The sequence below is a fragment of the Ovis canadensis genome, chromosome 5 (assembly GCF_042477335.2).
Source record: "Ovis canadensis isolate MfBH-ARS-UI-01 breed Bighorn chromosome 5, ARS-UI_OviCan_v2, whole genome shotgun sequence".
In the NCBI taxonomy this organism is placed as follows: Eukaryota; Metazoa; Chordata; class Mammalia; order Artiodactyla; family Bovidae; genus Ovis; species Ovis canadensis.
Window position 1 is genome coordinate 39,370,245 of NC_091249.1, and position 18,363 is coordinate 39,388,607.

The 18,363-nt window shown below is 40.1% G+C and overlaps 1 protein-coding gene across 5 annotated transcripts in view; it reads right to left on the minus strand.

The window, feature by feature from the left end:
- Positions 1 to 18,363, minus strand: part of MEGF10 (multiple EGF like domains 10) — a 185,900-nt gene that overhangs the window by 114,664 nt on the left and 52,873 nt on the right. For all 5 annotated transcript variants that reach the window (XM_069591640.1, XM_069591638.1, XM_069591639.1 and 2 more), the window contains exons 3-4: positions 13,689 to 13,790; positions 12,263 to 12,363 (exon numbers count right to left, since the gene is read on the minus strand). In XM_069591640.1, the coding sequence (XP_069447741.1) occupies positions 12,263 to 12,363; positions 13,689 to 13,790 (203 nt within the window). The remainder of the gene's footprint in view (positions 1 to 12,262; positions 12,364 to 13,688; positions 13,791 to 18,363) is intronic.

The window sequence follows — 18,363 nt, forward strand, 5'->3', positions numbered from 1 at the left end:
TCTGTGTATGTGGTTGGAAGGATGTACTAAGTTTACCACTGGATTAATTGTGAAAGTGCTGACAGCAGCTATCCCAGACTGAAAAATGCAAGTTCATCATCACCTGGTCAATGTCAATATTTTGTGGTTGGTAACTTAGATCAAAATATAATTTTCCCCTTACTTTTAAATTAGTTTTCTCTAAAAAGTTATAGTGCAATAAAAAAATTGCTTCTCAGTTCTCAGCATTTATATTAGCTATTATTTATCCCCATAAGGAGACTGCATACATGATTGGAACTGTAAAAATTCTCCCTGTCTGCAAAGACTGAAATAGCAGAAACTAATTTTCTAGAGATAAGGTAAAGCTTTCCATTGTTTTCCTTTGGCCCTGTCTCCATGGGACTCTAAAGTCGAACTTTCTTAAGGAAAAAACAGGCAGAAGGCAAGATTTCCATCTGTTTAGATGGAGGCTAAACATAGAAGTTTTATTATCATTATTAAATTCAGGGTTTCTATCTATAAAATCCTAAGTAATCAGCATGAATTACAAGCAATAAAACAAAAAAGGTTTCCTGCATTGTTTATCAGATTTCCAACTTCACTACTATCAGAAACCAAAGACCTAAATCAGAAAACGTAAGTTAGGTTCTAATAGATGTGTGGGAAAACTGGAATTTCTGCTGGTGCAGTATACGGACAAAGAATCTTTCCCAGTATTTACTGGTACATTCCTCTGAACCAAGTCGGGCTCCATGGCAACAGAAGGCAGGGTCCCTATGGAAACATGAAAAAATCCACTGCTAGTGGCAGAAAGGGCATCACGGGTAGGTGTACTTAGGAACATACCATCTGGTTTCGCTGTCAGTTCAGGGTCTCTTTGGATAGCTTAACAGGATTGTCTCACTTTTATCTGTACTCAAAAGGATCTGCTTAAGAGAGTCTACACACCAAGGTTATTTGGAAATATTTGACAAGATCACAACTTTATTATTAAACAAGCCTGTGAGTGTGAGAGTCAAACAAATCAGGAACAGAAAGCTCTGATTGTCTTCAACTTCAGAGAGATGCTCCTTCTCTCCTAAATACTCACCATGTTCCCGGAATGCTCCAGAAAAGCACTGCTCACCCCAAAACAGTCCTCTGCCAAAGGCTGAATCTTCACAGTCCCAAACAAGGCTTTTGCCCTGTACTCTAGCTCTTCTCATCCAGAAAAATCTGAGTCCAAAACTTTTCAGCAGCAATAGATCAAAATGACATGAAGCCAGGACAAAAAATTAAATGTGTCCCTCCATCATCTCCCTTGGACAGCAAAGAGATCAAACCAGTCAATCTGAAAGGACATCAACCCTGAATATTTTTTGGAAGGACTGATACTACAGCTGAAGCTCCAAAACTCTGGCCACCTGATATGAAGAGCCAACTCATTGGAAAAGACCCTCATGCTGGGAAAGATTGAGGGCAAGAGGAGAAGTGGGTGACAGAGGATGAGATGGTTGAATGGCATCACTGACTCAATGGACATGTCTTTGAGCAAACTCAAGGAGATAGTGAAGGACAGGCAGGTCAGACATGCTGCAGTTCACAGGGCTGCAAAGAGTTTGGCATGAGCAACTGAACAACAATAGCAACTCCATCATCTCCAGGTGAGGGAAACAAGAATCCACAGGGAAGTTCTTTCCAAAATCCTTGCCCACTCGGCCAGTTCCCCAAGCCTATGTTTCCCCGCCAGTGGCTGACAGTGGGGCAAAGTGTTAGCCATTGAAAATGTTTTTCCATTCCTTAAACAAAATTGCTGACAATATTATCCTGAGTTAGCTTGCCAAATGTTCCAGCTCACAAAGAGGAAACCCATTCTTCCTGGAGACAAGGGCAGGAATAGTACATATAACTTCCCAGTTAACTGGAGAAGGTATAACACGAACCTATGACCAGGTGCATAATTCAGGAACCTCAACTGATGATATCTCCATGACTTAAGAGGTCCAAAATGTCATAGGAGGCCAGAAAGAGTCTAACACAGGGATGGCAAACGTGGGGCACTTGGGCCACCCAATGGACCGTGACAGAAGTCATTAATGAGTCACTCTGTTCTCCCTCTTAGCACAGACATGGTCTCATGATGCTCTCACTCTCACGGTCTCACTCTCTTCTAAACAAGATGTTCCAGGTAGTGACTCCTAAGAGATATTACCCTCTCCCCGCAAAGGGAAACTTTTTGTTAATTCCAGTTCAATATAACATAACATTCCAATATAAAAGACACAGGAAGAAATCTATGCTGCTGCTGCTAAGTCACTTCAGTCGTGTCCAACTTGTGGCAAACAGCCTAACTGGGCCCCCTGAAGAGCCACCTGTATGGCATATCTGTCTCCTGGAAGGAAAACAGTTCTGGGTAAGTGAGCTGCAGATGTCGTTAAGCTCTTAACCCCAAATTTCAGTTTACAACCCGCTGCTTACTGAAACATGACATTCAAGCAAGAGTCAAGCTCATTTGCAGGAATTATTTATTACATAAACACAGACCAGAGTTCTAGCTCCTTCTTTGCCTCCAGCCAGTTCAGTTTTTTCACAAAACTGGCCAAGTGAAAAATCAGCTGTGAATATTCATTCAGTGCTATGGTAATCAATTGTCACACTGCTCTCTGCTAAGCGCGGGAAATCATATACAGTTCAGTGTGTGGGAGTGAAGCCTTCTTATTTACGGTTCCAAAGTTCTCTTACTGAGTGCAAAGACAGCCAGGGCACATCCATGGGAACTGGTCCTCTACCACCAGGGCTGGCCTACAAGACAAGAGGGTGACACCTCAGTCCCACACCTCTTCCTGTGTCTCCTCTGCAAGCCACACGGGCTGCAAAGCCCCCAACACAGCTTTAACTTGAAGTGAGTGTTTGACCTCCACCATCTAATAGAAGGGGCTTCCCAGGCGGTGCTAGTGGTAAAGAACCCACCTGACAATGCAGGAGATGTTAAGAGACATGGATTTGATCCTTGGGTTGAAAAGACCCCCTGGAGGAGGACATGGCAACCCACTGCAGTATTCTTGCCTGGAGAATCTCGTGGACAGAGGAGCCTGGTGGGCTACAGTCCACAGGGCTGCAAAGAGTTGGACATGACTGATGCAGGTCAGGAAGCAACAGTTAGAACTGGACCTGAAACAACAGACTGGTTCCAAATAGGAAAAGGAGTACATCAAGGCTGAATATTGTCACCCTGCTTATTTAACTTCTATGCAAAGTACATCATGAGAAACGCTGGGCTGGAAGAAACACAAGCTGGAATCAAGATTGCCGGGAGAAATATCAATCACCTCAGATATGCAGATGACACCACCCTTATGGCAGAAAGTGAAGAGGAACTAAAAAGCTTCTTGATGAAAGTGAAAGAGGAGAGTGAAAAAGTTGGCTTAAAGCTCAACATTCAGAAAACGAAGATCATAGCATCCAGTCCCATCACTTCATGGGAAATAGATGGGGAAACAGTGGAAACAGTGTCAGACTTTATTTTTGGGGGCTCCAAAATCACTGCAGATGGTGACTGCAGCCATGAAATTAAAAGACGCTTACTCCTTGGAAGAAAAGTTATGACCAACCTAGATAGCATATTGAAAAGCAGAGATATTACTTTGCCAACTAAGGTCCGTCTAGTCAAGGCTATGGTTTTTCCAGTAATCACATATGGATGTGAGAGTTGGACTGTGAAGAAAGCTGAGCGCTGAAGAATTGATGCTTTTGAGCTGTGGTGTTGGAGAAGACTCTTGAGAGTCCCTTGGACTGCAAGGAGATCCAACCAGTCCATTCTGAAGGAGATCGGCTCTTGGATTTCTTTGGAAGGAATGATGCTAAAGCTGAAACTCCAGTACTTTGGCCACCTCATGCAAAGAGTTGATTCATTGGAAAAGACTCTGATGCTGGGAGGGATTGGGGGCAGGAGGAGAAGGGGACGACAGAGGATGAGATGGCTGGATGGCATCACTGACTCGATGGACGTGAGTCTGAGTTAACTCCGGGAGTTGGTGATGGACAGGGAGGCCTGGCGTGCTGTGATATATGGGGTTGCAAAGAGTCGGACACGACTGAGCGTCTGAACTGAACTGAACTGAACTGAACTAAATTGAACTGAAGCAACTTAGCACACATATACGCATCTAACAAAAGTAGGGTAACAGAGTCAAGTTCACCACAGAGGAAACAGTCATCTCAACAGTCCTTTCCTCTGCAGCAGCATCCAGCAACAGAAGACGGGGCATACAGACTCAGGACAGGAGCTGCACTGGAGAAGAGCCCCAAGCCATGCCCTTTGTCCGCTCACAATCCTGCTGCAGGCAGCCCTGCTCCCAGTGATCTGCCTTCTCTGCCATCAGTCAAGGACGTGGGAGGGACAATGCATTTCTAGTCTCATCTTTGGATTAGCCAATCCTTCCCAAGGAGGGACAGTTGCCAACTTCTTATTCTGCTGTTTTGCTATGAGCTTTTCCTAGTCCCAAGAAACCAAATTTACAAGCAACTCCCACTTGAACCAAAGATGTGTTTGGAAATCAGCCGTGTGTAAACCCAACACATCTTCCTAAAGTTCTAATGTTGCTAATAACGGTTAGATGCCTAGGCCAGCCTCAAGTCCTTATTCAGCACTCAAGCACAAGAACATGGTGATCCCGAGGCCGGGTCTCAACTCCTTTCCACCGACCCACAAGCTCACGTGTCGCTGTCTAGGACTGCTTGGGGTGCTCTCACTGCCACAGGGGAAGAGATCATGGCTCTCTCCTTGGTGTTGATGGTGGGGGCCGTGGGAGAAGTCAAGCGGCCACCCTGGCTCCAAACAGTTCCTGGAGCTACAAACAGGTGAGGCCTTGGGAGAGGAGGATCTGTGGACTTTAGGATGGGGAGAACGAATCCCAGTGACAGTAGTTAGGGTAAGGAGCTTGAAGCACCTGCTGGTTTGACTCCGGGCATTTATCATTCAAGTCTCAGTCTCAAAGTATCTCCTTTACTGGCTGGGAAATCAGCCCATTTCTCTCTCCACTGCCACCTATTGTTTCTAATCAGCATTTCTATAGCTGTTTGAAGAACAAAGCAGTCTACTTTACCACCCTTGAAACTAAAATACAAGTAGCTCACAAATATATATTTCTTAAGAGAACAGAAACACTAATAAGTAAGGAAATGCAAAGAAAAGCAAGGTACTGTTGTCACCCAGAAGCCTGAAAGCAATAATCACATCTAGTTTTGGTAAGAATACAGGGAAGTGGGCACCCTCATATATTCCTTGTGGGCAGACAGGTTGTTAGAACCAATTTAGATAGCAATTTGGAAGTTTGTATCAAAAAGTCTTAAAATGTGACTCAGATTTCTCCTTTCTCCTAATATTCCATTACTCCCTTCCTATAGAAATATATTTTTACTGGGCTCCTGAGCACTCAGAATAAAGATGCCCATGCAGCTCAGTGAGGTCACGTAACTAAGTACTCGCCAAAGTAGAAACAGAATGGGATCACTTCTAGGAACTCTCCTCAGGAAATAGCTGGCATTGTCATTTGCCTCTTCTACCCACTGCTGGGGACCTAGATTGATGTGAAGAAGTCAACAATGGCGCATGAAGATGAAGGCTGCACCCTAGAGATGGTGGAGCACAAAGGTGGAAATTGCTGGGTTTCCTATTGATTTACCAACCTCTGGACTCATGTGAGAAAGAAACAAACTTTTATCTCACAGCCAAACCTAATCTTTTCTGATACAAAATACATACTCTTTGTCCCAGAAATCCTACTAAATTTGTCTTATGAATCTTTCACCTGTACAAAGAGATTCAAAATAGTTTGATGGCTACAGTGAGCAACATTTAAGTGTCCAACATAGAATGAGTAGGTAGGTAGGAAGGCAGAAAGGAAGGAAGGAAAGAAGGAAGAAAATGTGAGACAGTCAAAAAGTGAGGAGGAAATAGATGTTAACAGACAACCTTGGAACACTGCATGTAAGCCAGTTTGTGCTATGCATCTTTTCACGTTAGGAACAAGATCGAAATTTTAAAGGAAAGAATTATATGAAATCTTGAGGGATCAAGGTTGAGAAGATGGAAGATAGGAAGTGTCTAAGACTACTGATCTTGTGGAGGAAGGGCCAAACAATGGCTACTTTCATGACTTCAGAGAAGACATGGGACTGGCACCAGGGCAAGGTGGGAGACGATGAGCAAGATGACCCCAGAGGTTGTGATCTGAAATGCAAATGTAGCCTTGACATTTGCAAAATGCAACCAGACACTAATATTTATAAGGCATGTGTGGTCATGAAAGCTAAGAACTATATGAAAAGAATACATAATTGTAGCAATTACCATGGTGGTTAACGTAAGGCAAATATACACACACACACACACACACACACACACACGTTTATTTATCTTAATGGCAAAAGATTCAAAAAAAATCAATCACTGATGAGTAAAACATCTGTCAGGTGAATTTAGCTTAAGAACAAGTAGGTTCTGTTATTTCTGTTTTTTTTTAATTGAAGTAGAGCTGATTTATAATATTGTGATAGTTTCAGGTGTACAACAAAGTGATTCAGTTATATTTTTCAGATTGTTTTCCAATTTAGGTTATTATAAGATACTGAATACAGTTCCCTGTATTATATAGTAAATCCTTGTTGTTTATCTACTTTATTTATAGTACTGTGTGTCTCTTAATCCCATATTCCTAATTTATCCTTCCACCTTCCCTTTCCCCTTTGGTAACCATAAGTTCTTTTTCTATGTCAAGAAACAATTAGGTTTTGGATTTATCATTTTAGTAAATTAAAATTAATTGCTAGTACTATTGTAAAAGTGATCAGGAAAATAAATTAATTAAAAATTCCCATTTATAATGGCATCAAAAAGAATTGAAAACCTAGGAATAATTTAACTAAAGAAGTGAAAGACCTTTACACTAAATACTATAATAAGTTGATGAAAGAAGTTGAAGATACAAATACATAAAGCCTTACTCAAATACATTTGATGCATTTCACACCCATGGTTGGAAGAATTTATATTGTCAAATTCTCCATACTAACAAAGCCATCACTTACAGGTTCAATTCAATCTCTATCAAAAACCCAATGGTATTTTTCACAGAAATAGAAAAAACAATCCTAAAATTTGCATGGAACCACAAATGACTCCATTTGTGATCTTGAGAAAGAACAAAGCTAGAGGTATCCACATTCTGTGATTTCAAACTTTATTACAAAGTTGTAGTAATCAGTATAGTACTAGCATAAAAACAGACTCATAGATCAGTGGAACAGAATACAGAGTCCAGAAACAAACCCATACATATATGATCAATTAATTTGTGACAAAAGAGTCAAGAACATAAAGCAATATTTTCAATCAATGGTGTTGGGAAAACTGTACAACCCTATGCAAAAAAGTGAAACTGGATCATATATTACACCATACACAAAAATCTACTCAAAATGGATTAAAGACTTGAACACAAGACCTGAAACCATAAAACTCTTAGAAGAAAACATAGGTGTAAAGTCCTTGACACAGGTTTCAGTGATGATTCTTTGGATTTACACCAAAAGCAAAGACTACAAAACAAAAATAAACGAGACTGCATCAAACTAAAAAACTACTCCAAAGCAAATACCCACAAGAGTATCAACAAGCAAAAAACAAACCTGATTAAAACATGGGTAAAAGATTTGAAAATACCTTTTTCTAAAGAAGACATACAGATGGCCAACAGGTACATGAAAAGGTGCTCATCATCACTAATCATCAGGGAAACGCAAATCAAAACCACAATGAGATATCACCTCACATTTGTTAGTATAGCTATCATCAAATAGACAAGATACAATAAATGTCGGTGAGGATGTGGGGAAAAGGGAATCCTCACGCAATGCTGGTGGGAAAGTAAGATAGTACAGCTACTATGAAAAACTGTATGGGGGTTCCTCAAAACAATTAAAAATAGAACTACCACATGATCTAGCAATTCCACTTCTCTGTATTTATCTGATGGAAACAAAACACTAACACAAAAAGATTATCTGCACCTCGTGTTCACTGAAGCATTATTTACAAAAGTCAACGCATGGAAACAACCTGGTGTCTGCTAATGGATAAACGGATAAAGAAGATGCAATATACAGATCTAGTGGGATACTATTCAGCCATAGAAAGAGTGAACTTTTGCTATTTCCAACAATATAAATAGGTCTAGAGGGTATTGTGTAGGTTCAATCCCTGGGTTAGGAAGATTCCCCTGAATGAGGGCATGGCAGCCCACTCCAATATTCTTGCCTAGAGAATCCCCATGGACAGAGGAGCCTGGCGGCATACGGTCCATAGTGTCTCAAAGAGTTGGACAAGACTAAAGCAACTGAGCACGCACACAGAGGGTATTATGCTAAGTGAAACAAGTCAGACATAAAAAAGACAAATACTGTCTGGTTCTAATTGTATGTGAAATCTAAAAACAAAATGAAAACAGAATCACAGCTACAGAGAATAAATGAGTGGTTTCTGACATTGGGGGTTGAGGGTGAAATGGGTGAAGGGGAATTAAGAAGCAAAACCCTCCAGTTATAAAATAAGCCACATAGATGTAATATGAATACAGCACTAAGAATACAGTTAATAATATTATAATAGCTTTGTAATAATTTTAACAGGTAGTTATTAGATTTATCCTAGAGATTATTTGTTAATATATGCAAATGTCAAATCACTAACCTGAAACTAACATATTTTATGTCAACTCTATTTCAATTTTTTAAGTCAAGAAAATAAATGACATTCCAGTTTTTAAAAATAATGAAACACAATCAGGCAATAATAGGAACTTTGAAAAATGAATAACCTTACAAGTGTAATCTTATGAACAGGTTAAAACTCACAGAGGAACTACAGACATCTTCATGTCCAGCAATATTTTCTTCTTGGAAAATTTTCCAATCCATTCTTTTTTCCAGCCAGATTCTTAGGAAAGGCTTCTAACCACACTATTCCCTACATTTTTTGTTTTGGCTCTTCCTGCCTGATGGTAAATGTCTGTCTTCTGAACACAGAGCCTTGTTACCCAAAGTGTGCTCTGTGGACCATCAGCTTCTGTACAGCCTGAGAGTTTAGTAGAAATGAACAATCGTGGGCAGGATGAAGCAGGGGGAGGGAGGGACGGGAAGATGGGACTTGCTCTCCAGGGGAGCTACCTTAGCCACGTAAAAGAAACTATTTTTTCTAATATAGGTTGTTATGTGAAACCATTCTTTTTTTTGCCTTCTAGGTAAACTGATTAACAAAATTAAACCAAAATTATAACCAATTCGTGTGTTTCGTTTCCTTTTGATAACTTGCTGGAAACAGTTAAAATGGTGACTGTGCTGGGTGCCTGGCAGCAAAACCTAGTTGGAAAAAAAAAGATTATGAAAGCAGAAACAAGAATCATGTGTTCTCTCTTCCTTCTCTATCCACAAGGGTGTCTCACTAGTGCCAGCTGTTGAGAGAACAGAAGATGGACCAGAGGCATCCCTGAGAACAAGGAAGTAACGGAAGCATGCTTGTCCTCTGGGGTTAAGCTATGAAATCAAGACATCAGAGTGGAGAGATACAAAAATACCCTTAGAGAGACCAAACAGCTCCCAGGCCTCAGAGACCAGACAGTGAGCTGATTAAATGTATTAACATATTTAAGGAAAACTGCAAGAAAAGGAAAATTTTAGTGACAAATGCTAGAGATGGCCATCCAAGCAGTCAGGAGTCATACTGGCTGGTATGAGACTTATCTCAAGGAAGAGTTATAATATCTTTACCATCACATTATGGCAATAATTTTTACCAGGTATGACAGTCCTGTGGGATTGCCCTGCTTTCTGAGATTAGCTGTATTACTGATGGAGGTACTGGGCTCTGGAAGGCTAGAACCATGAAGCACTGAAATTTCTAACTAACCTTGCTCAGGTCCATAATCCCTACATCAGCTGCCAATAAAATTTAGTTTCCCACATGCCAGATCTTCAAGGAGAGAAGGTATGACCAGGATACCATGTCAGCACCTCTCCAAGTTCTGTGTAACAATGAATTAGCACCCTGACTTTATATATGACTCTTAGGATTTGAATTAACAAAAAAGTCCACAATAGATAGAGCTATTTTCTCAATGTCCCGACAGCTAGGCTTGTAGGTTTGAACCCTAGCAAGAACACCAAGATAATGTCTCCTTGAAGCATCTGGGAAGTGGCCAGCCCAACCAGCCAGGCCTCCCCACTCTCCAGGCTGTGTGTATTCAAGGCCCTCCTTTGAAAATTTCCCATCAGCTTAGGCCACAGAGATCAGTTCATGATTATTCTCAAAGATGTTTGACTATAAACATAATTTTTCTTATTCCACACCATTATTAATCAAACACATGCAAATTAAGAAAAACAGCAAAAGGAAAATTGGCACAGGTAAGCAAAAAGATGGGCTTTCCTGGTGGTTCAGTTGGTAAAGAATCCACCTGCAATGCAGGAAACCTGGGTTCAATCCCTGGGTAGGGAAGATCCCTGGAGAAAGAAATGGCAACCTACTCCAGTATTCTTGCCTGGGAAATCCCATGGACAGAGTAGCCAGAGGGCTACAGTCCATGGGGTTGCAAAGAGTCAGACACAACTTAATGACTAAATCACCACCACCATATAAGCAAAAAGACATTCTACACTGCTGGTAGGGGTATAAATTGAAAACACACCAAACATTCTAGGAATATGTGTATGCCTCTAACCCAGAAATTCTACTTCTATGAAGGTATCCTTACCTATTAATTATGTAGATGAACAAAGATTTAATCACAATGACATCTTCTAAATTAGTCCATAATAGTTAAAACTTGGAAATCATGTAAATATTCAAGAGCTGAGATCAGTTAAATAAACATCTATAATGCAATAAACTCTGTCATTTGTAAACTGTTGCAGAAGTACATTTACTGACCAGGAAAAACATTCACAGTATATTTGTATTTTCTCCTTTTTCGCTTAGTTACATTTTCTAATTTCTCTTCAATGAACATTTATTCATATATAGCCTTGGTTTTGAATCAAATTTGAGATATCACTCTTTCTATATACCCTGGAGAACAGAATGGCAACCCACTCCAGTATTCTTGCCTGGAGAATTCCATGGACAGAGGAGCCTGGAGGGCTTCAGTTCGTGGGGTCACAAACAGTCAGACATGACTTGAGTGACTAACACTACACCCTTTCTATATAAAGAATAGACTCCAAAGGTTAGAAGGAAGATGATACATATACTAGTCCAAGCCCTCTCTTTATTTAGAGCAAATTAGCCATCTATGGGGTCGCACGGAGTCGGACACAACTGAAGTGACTTAGCAGCAGCAGCAGCCCCAAATAAAATTATAAACCCATTTATAAATGGTTTATCCAAGGCCACCCAGTGCTATCATTCAGTTCTGTGGAGTCTCAAGCCCAGACATGATGAGAAGTTTCTAGTGCCTCCAAGCTAGAGCAGAACTCTGCCTCTTTTTTCTACTCAATACCAGCATCTCATCTCAGAAAGCAAAGGTGTCCTTCTAGCTTTTTGTTGAGCCAAAATATTTTAATAAAATCATTTTTAATAATGTCTATCTTAAGTGTCTCTAAGAGTCCTACACACAATAGTTAGAAAACACAAATGCAAACTACATGATATTCTAAGATCTCCTAAAGCATATCATAAAACACCAAACTTCTCTCAAGATATCTCAGAATGAATCACTGAGATGGGGAGGGGAGGGACGAAAGAAATGACAATGAAAAGAGAAGGTCTACTTCGTGATTCAGACTTACAGCCATTTCATATTGTGAAAGCTCTGTAAGAAGCCTTTCAGTCTATGTACCGGAAAAGAACACGCTGGCCCCTTGGAAGTTGACTCAAGACTCTGGTGAGTTGCTGCAGGAAGCTTACATCTCTGTTCTCTGCTCTGATGACTCCCTGACTGATTTCCAAACGGACTTTTCTTGAAGAATTGTAACGAACATTGCAGCATCCAACCTTGAATCATTTTTCTCTAACTTCTGCTTTCTCCCCAAGCGAATTTCATGTCGAGACTTGTGACAGGATAGAGGGACATAGCGAACGCTTCCCTGCTTACACAGGCCAAGACAGCAGCAGCGAGTATAAGGGACGGATCCAAGAGGCCCCATCTCCACAGGCCTCAGTCTCCATCTCCGCAGGCTGCCATTAACAGATGCAAACCAACACTGGGGAAAATAAATGAACTTCCAAGAAACATTAAGTCTTACTTACGGACACACATTTCCCTGCTCTCATAAAATCCAGGACAGCACTGGGACTTGCGCCTGTACATAGTTTTTTCTCCATGTCGATAGGCGGTCCGATAACTGATTCTATACAGAGGTCAAAAAAAAAAAAAAATCACATCATTACATCTTTTGATCTGCAATTTGATCAGAAATCAAAAATTTATATTTTAATACAAAAAACTGTCAAACATGATATAGGTATAAAAAACAAGGTCCTCCAAGATAATAAAGAAGACACATGGGAAATAGATTTTGAGCAATACTATACTAACTCACCAATTTGCTAAGAATACACTGAATGGACATTTAAGTCCACCAGCACTTTTTCCAAGCAATCAGAAGCTGCATGTCTTCTCTACTTCACTTGAGATATTTTATAAGATATTGATCATTTTCATATATGTTACTTATCTAATCACTCATCATGTATCTATATAGGTTTTAGAGGAAGAATTTGGAGAAATCCTTTAAAATTTTTACCCTACTACAAAATAGGACACCAAAAGATAAAGAAGTTTACCTATAACTCAAGCTTCATTCATTTACCAATCCATTTATATAACACATGTTTATTGAGCACTTACTATACTCCAGGCATTGGGGAAAGAGCTCACAGTGAGTGAAAGAATACAAAGCTCTTGCCCTCAATGAATTTACATTCTACTGGGGAAGACAGACCTGTATAATTTAAGATATACACTCAACAAATAAATGTATTATCAAATAATGGCTGGTAATGATTAAATGCTATCAAAAAATAAAGCTTGAGTAAGGTAATAGATTGTGACATGAAGGAATGTTGGTTTAGATACAGCAATCAAGGGAAGTTTGTCCTAAGAAATAATAATGAGTGTGACATCATTTAGTACAGCATAAACCAGCAGGTACCACAGTCCACCCACAACCCAGACAACAAGTATTTTACTGATGAAATCAAGACAGTTTTCTTCCATATTAACATGATTATTTAACATGGTGTTTTTGTTTTCTGTTTTCACTTTTATAGAAAAAATAAGCATGTGGCTTATTTTTCTTAAATTCAATTCAAATTTAAGTTAGTCTAAATTAAATTAGATGTTCAAGTAGAAACATAGTCTAAGAGAGTTTTTTGATATCTGGTGACATACATATTTAAGAGTGTCTCCCCAGTTTTGCTCAACAGCTGGGTGACTTCAGCTAATCAAATGATGGTAATCAGTAAATGTTTTCTGTGTAAGTTCCTCGAGGGACAGACAATCACTTGTGTTTCCGTATCTCCCGCAGCTTGGAACATGGCTACAACAACCACGCGCACTCAATAGCTATTCACGCTATGAATGGGCCCACCTTCTCAAGTGTTTAATATCTCTGACTGTGTCAGACTCCATTCCACTATGCCAAATAAATAAACACATCTGAGTTTCCATTACCTGTGCCGCGTGCATTTAAACCAGTTCAGAATGTCGGTGCAGCTAGTGTAGTAAATTTGATCAAAGGGATGTGGGTATGACTCTTGCACAGTCACGGAGTAGCTGAAAAGAAGAGAAAAGAGAAGCAGTCAGTATTTCTCTTATATTAACGATAGACTGTACTAAAAAATAGTCACTGGCTAAATTATCTGTACTTCCATCTCCACACTGACTTTTAACAGAATCTCCATGTTATGATGGGTTTCTATTTGAACTTGAACCCTAAAAGTTCCAACATTAAATATTTAAAACACAAGAGTTTATGCTATACATTTCAAAAAATTTTTCATTTACTATTCACCCAAAACTCTGATATTACTAAATTTAAAAGCATACCATTTCAGGGACTTCCCTGGTGATCCAGTGACTAAGACTCCATGATCCCAATGCAGGGGGCCTGGGTTCAATCGCTAGTCAGAGAACTAGATTCCATGTATTGCAACTAAGAACCAAGGCAGCCAAATAAATAAATATTTTTTAAACATCACCGCATTTTTCTGTAATTTTTAGTTCCATCCCAGTCCAGGGATATCAAAACCTTTCAAAAAAAAGTTTTCATCATAGGCCTTCATAAATAATACCCATAGCTGAGCTGGTAAAGAATCTGCCTGCAATGCAGGAGATCTGGGTCAAGAAGATCCGCTGGAGAACAGATAGGCTATCCACTCCAGTATTCTGGCCTGGAGAATTCCATGGAGAGTCAGACATGACTGAGCAATTTTCAACTCAAAAATTAAATAAGTGTAATCAGCAAATCTGAGTACATTTCGCTTCTGATTTTGGAAAATCAGAAAGTATATTTCTCTGATGGGAACTTCGAATGATTTTCTTTCTTGCACCTGCCCTACTTTCAGGTAATGGAAGAATATATACAGCCTCTACATAGAAGCTACAAAGAAGCCTTTAAACCTGATTCTAAACATATGGCTGAGACAGCCTGAAATAATCATACTAACAACCAGATTGTACTTAAAAAGTCTGTTTTCCAATATATTTTCATTCATAAATTATTGTAAGAGTGAAAACATGCAATCCGATGTGTCTAAGAATGTGGCTGAAAAGATCCAAAAAATATAAAGAATGTTCCTTGTTCAATTCCTTACTTTATTTCAAAGCAGTCTATTGCATGCTCAAGAGCTTAGATTTCTTGCCTACAGGAAATTCTTGAGAATCCCCTTTTCAAAACAATTTGTTTTATATTTTTTAGTAGTCTCATAAAGATTTCCACTAAAATCTTTAATTCATGCTAACAACAATAACAACAAAAGTAGGCCACAATCATGGACTCACTTGGTGCAGATCAATAGGCCAAGTTCATTAAAAAGAATTATGAACCACAGAAAGTCTGGAAGAAATGGGGTTAAAATTTTCTACATGAATAAATTCAGGTTAGATAAAGAAAAGAGACTTGATTTGAAAGCTAAGCTGTACTGGCCTCACACAAAGTACTATTTCTTTCTCCTGGTGACCTCTCTCAGTCATCATGAGACATCCATGAACTCATCATACTATTCAAACTCCGTGTATTTGGGACATTGCAACTTGATTTCTAGGTAAATTCAGGGATCCTCCACAGGTCTGATGCAAATGTAGTAGGTCCTTGTGAAAAGACCACTGGATTAGAAGAAGGTAAGATTATTAGCATCCTGATCTGATACTGAGAACCTGGCTGACCTTCAGGAAAGAATCTCACTTCTCAGGATTTATCACATCGTGAAACAACAGGGTAAGAGATGTTCTTGAAGATCCCTTCCCACTACACTTCTGCGTTTCTAACATACATTTCACATAACTACTTCCATCTGCTCCAGCAGATGACACCTGCAAGAACAGGTTCAGACGAGCATCGAGTATGCAGTCACCGACATCTCTGATGCAACTCCTTTTGGGTAAACCAAGAGGTCTCTGTTAAAATATAAATTTTCTTGGAATGAACTATCACATGAAGCTATTCAGATTTTCTTCAAAGCCCTAGCAGTGACCTGAGGTTTGCTGTGGTTGTTGTGCTTTAGTCACTAAGCTGTGTCTGACTCTCTGTGCCTCCACGGACTGGAGCCCACCAGGCTCTGTGGAATTTCTGTGGGATTTCCCAGGCAACAATACTGGAGTAGGTTGCCATTTCCTTTTCCAGGGGATCTTCCCAACCTAGGGATCAAACCTGTGTCTCCTGCATTGGCGGGCAGATTCTTTACCACTGAGCCACCTGGGAAGCATCCTGAAGCTCATGTTGATGCAAATTCTAAGACTTTCCTCATCAGTACTTTTCCCTCCCAATCCAGAGTCCCTTGGATGACAAGGAGATCAAACCAGGCCATCCTAAAGGAAATCAATCCTGACTATTCACTGGAAGGACTGATGCTAAAGCTGAAGCTGTGGTACTTTGGCCATCGGATACGAAGAGCCAACTCACTGGAAAAGACCCTGATGCAATTCGGTGCTAAACAATGAGCTCATGGAGCTTTCATTATTAGATTAAAAGTCATATACTTTTTAAAACAGTCTTTTTATCCAGGAAAATATATTGAAATCATGCTACTGAGCCTCATTTCCTCTGATGTTTTGGTTCAGTGTTCTTTTATCGTAAAACATAAACTAACAGTTAAAAATTTACTGATGTATATTTAAAGCCAATAAACTGTTTTCATTGATAACAAATCATGTGACGCGTCCCAGTTACAGATGTTAAGTGTTAGAAGTGTGTTTTTCATGATAGACTGTTTACTGAGTCAGGTCCACGGGTGCAGCCGTACACGTCTATATACCCCATGAAGCCCACAGACAGGTGAAGAGGTGAGTTGTGGAGTGTCATGGAAAGAGTCTCCACTACCTTGACCTCGTTTCTTGAGTTTTGCAAGACAATTTTTTTAGTAAATATTTTCCTCAGGTTAAAAGAAGATGCCACTCTAAGTGGCATTGCCTCAAAAACTGGGACCAACCAAAATGTCAACTGTTTTACCTTAAAAGATGATATTCAACTCAAATTCATGTCGGGCCCCAAAGGCCACATCGATGACAGATGATGAGCAAAGTTCACAACTCTTTAATGAAGTATGATGTTTCAGTGGTCTGTAAGGAGCATAGTTCCCTTGACACAAAGGGCACAAACTACACCTCGAGAATTTCGATGGCAACTGTGCATAATTATGGTGTTCACAGCATTGAGGATGCCCAGACAAAGTCAAGTCATGGCATTAAAACCTGGTAGCTCTTTGTAATTTTAATTTATTAGCCATAGCAGTCTCTGTCTCAACTCTCTCCTTCTTTGACCTTCTCTTCAACCAGCCATCATGACATTTACCATGAATTTCCTCCGTCAAGAATTTGGACTGCCCATCAGATTGTTGCCCCCACAATTGCCTCTGTATCTCTGTATGAAATAAAAGGTCATTCGTTTGTAAAAAAAAAAAAAAAAAAAAAAAGGGCAGGAGGAGAAGGGGATTACAGAGGATGAGGTGGTTGGACGGCATCAATGACTCAGTGAAGATGAGTCTCAGCAAGCTCCAGGAGATGGTGAAGGACAGGGAAGCCTGGCGTGCTATAGTCCTTGGGATGGCAAAGAGTTGGACACAACTGAGTGACTAAACAACAAATCAACAGCTTGCAAATAAATGAATCTTGAGGCCTGCAGCATTATTTCTCCATTCCATTTCTAGCAGAGAGTGTGTGGACCTGCCATCTAGGCAGTCTCACATTCAGTTCAGTTCAGTCTCTCAGTCGTGTCTGACTCTTTGCAACCCCATGAATCACAGCACACCAGGCCTCCCTGTCCATCACCAACTCCCAGAGTCCACTCAAACTCATGTCCATAGAGTCGGTGATGCTATCCAGCCATCTCATCCTCTGTCGTCCCCTTCTCCTCCTGCCCCCAATCCCTCCCAGCATCAGGGTCTTTTCCAATGAGTCAACTCTTCTCATGAGGTGGCCAGAGTACTGGAGCTTCAGCTTTAGCATCAGTCCTTCCAATGAACACCCAGGACTGATCTCTTTTAGGATGGACTGGTTGGATCTCCTTACAGTCCAAGGGACTCTCAAGAGTCTTCTCCAACACCACAGTTCAAAAGCATCAATTCTTCGGCACTCAGCTTTCTTCACAGTCCAACTCTCATATCCATACATGACCACTGGGAAAACCATAGCCTTGACTAGATGGACATTTGTTGGCAAAGTAATGTCTTTGCTTTTCAGTATGCTATCTAGGTTGGTCATAACTTTTCTTCCAAGGAGTAAGCATCTTTTAATTTCATGGCTGCAATCACCATCTGCAGTGATTTTGGAGCCTAAAAAAATAAAGTCTGACACTTTCCACTGCTTCCCCATCTATTTCCCATGAAGTGATGGGACCGGATGCCATGATCTTTGTTTTCTGAATGTTGAGCTTTAAGCCACTTTTTCACTCTCCTCTTTCACTTTCATCAAGAGGCTTTTTAGTTCCTCTTCACTTTCTGCCATAAGGGTGGTGTCATCTGCATATCTGAGGTGATTGATATTTATCCCGGCAATCTTGATTCCACCTTGTGTTTCTTCCAGTCCAGCATTTCTCATGATGTACTCTGTGTATAAGTTAAATAAGCAGGATGACAGTATACAGCCTTGACATATTGCTTTTCCTATTTGGAACCAGTCTGCTGTTCCATGT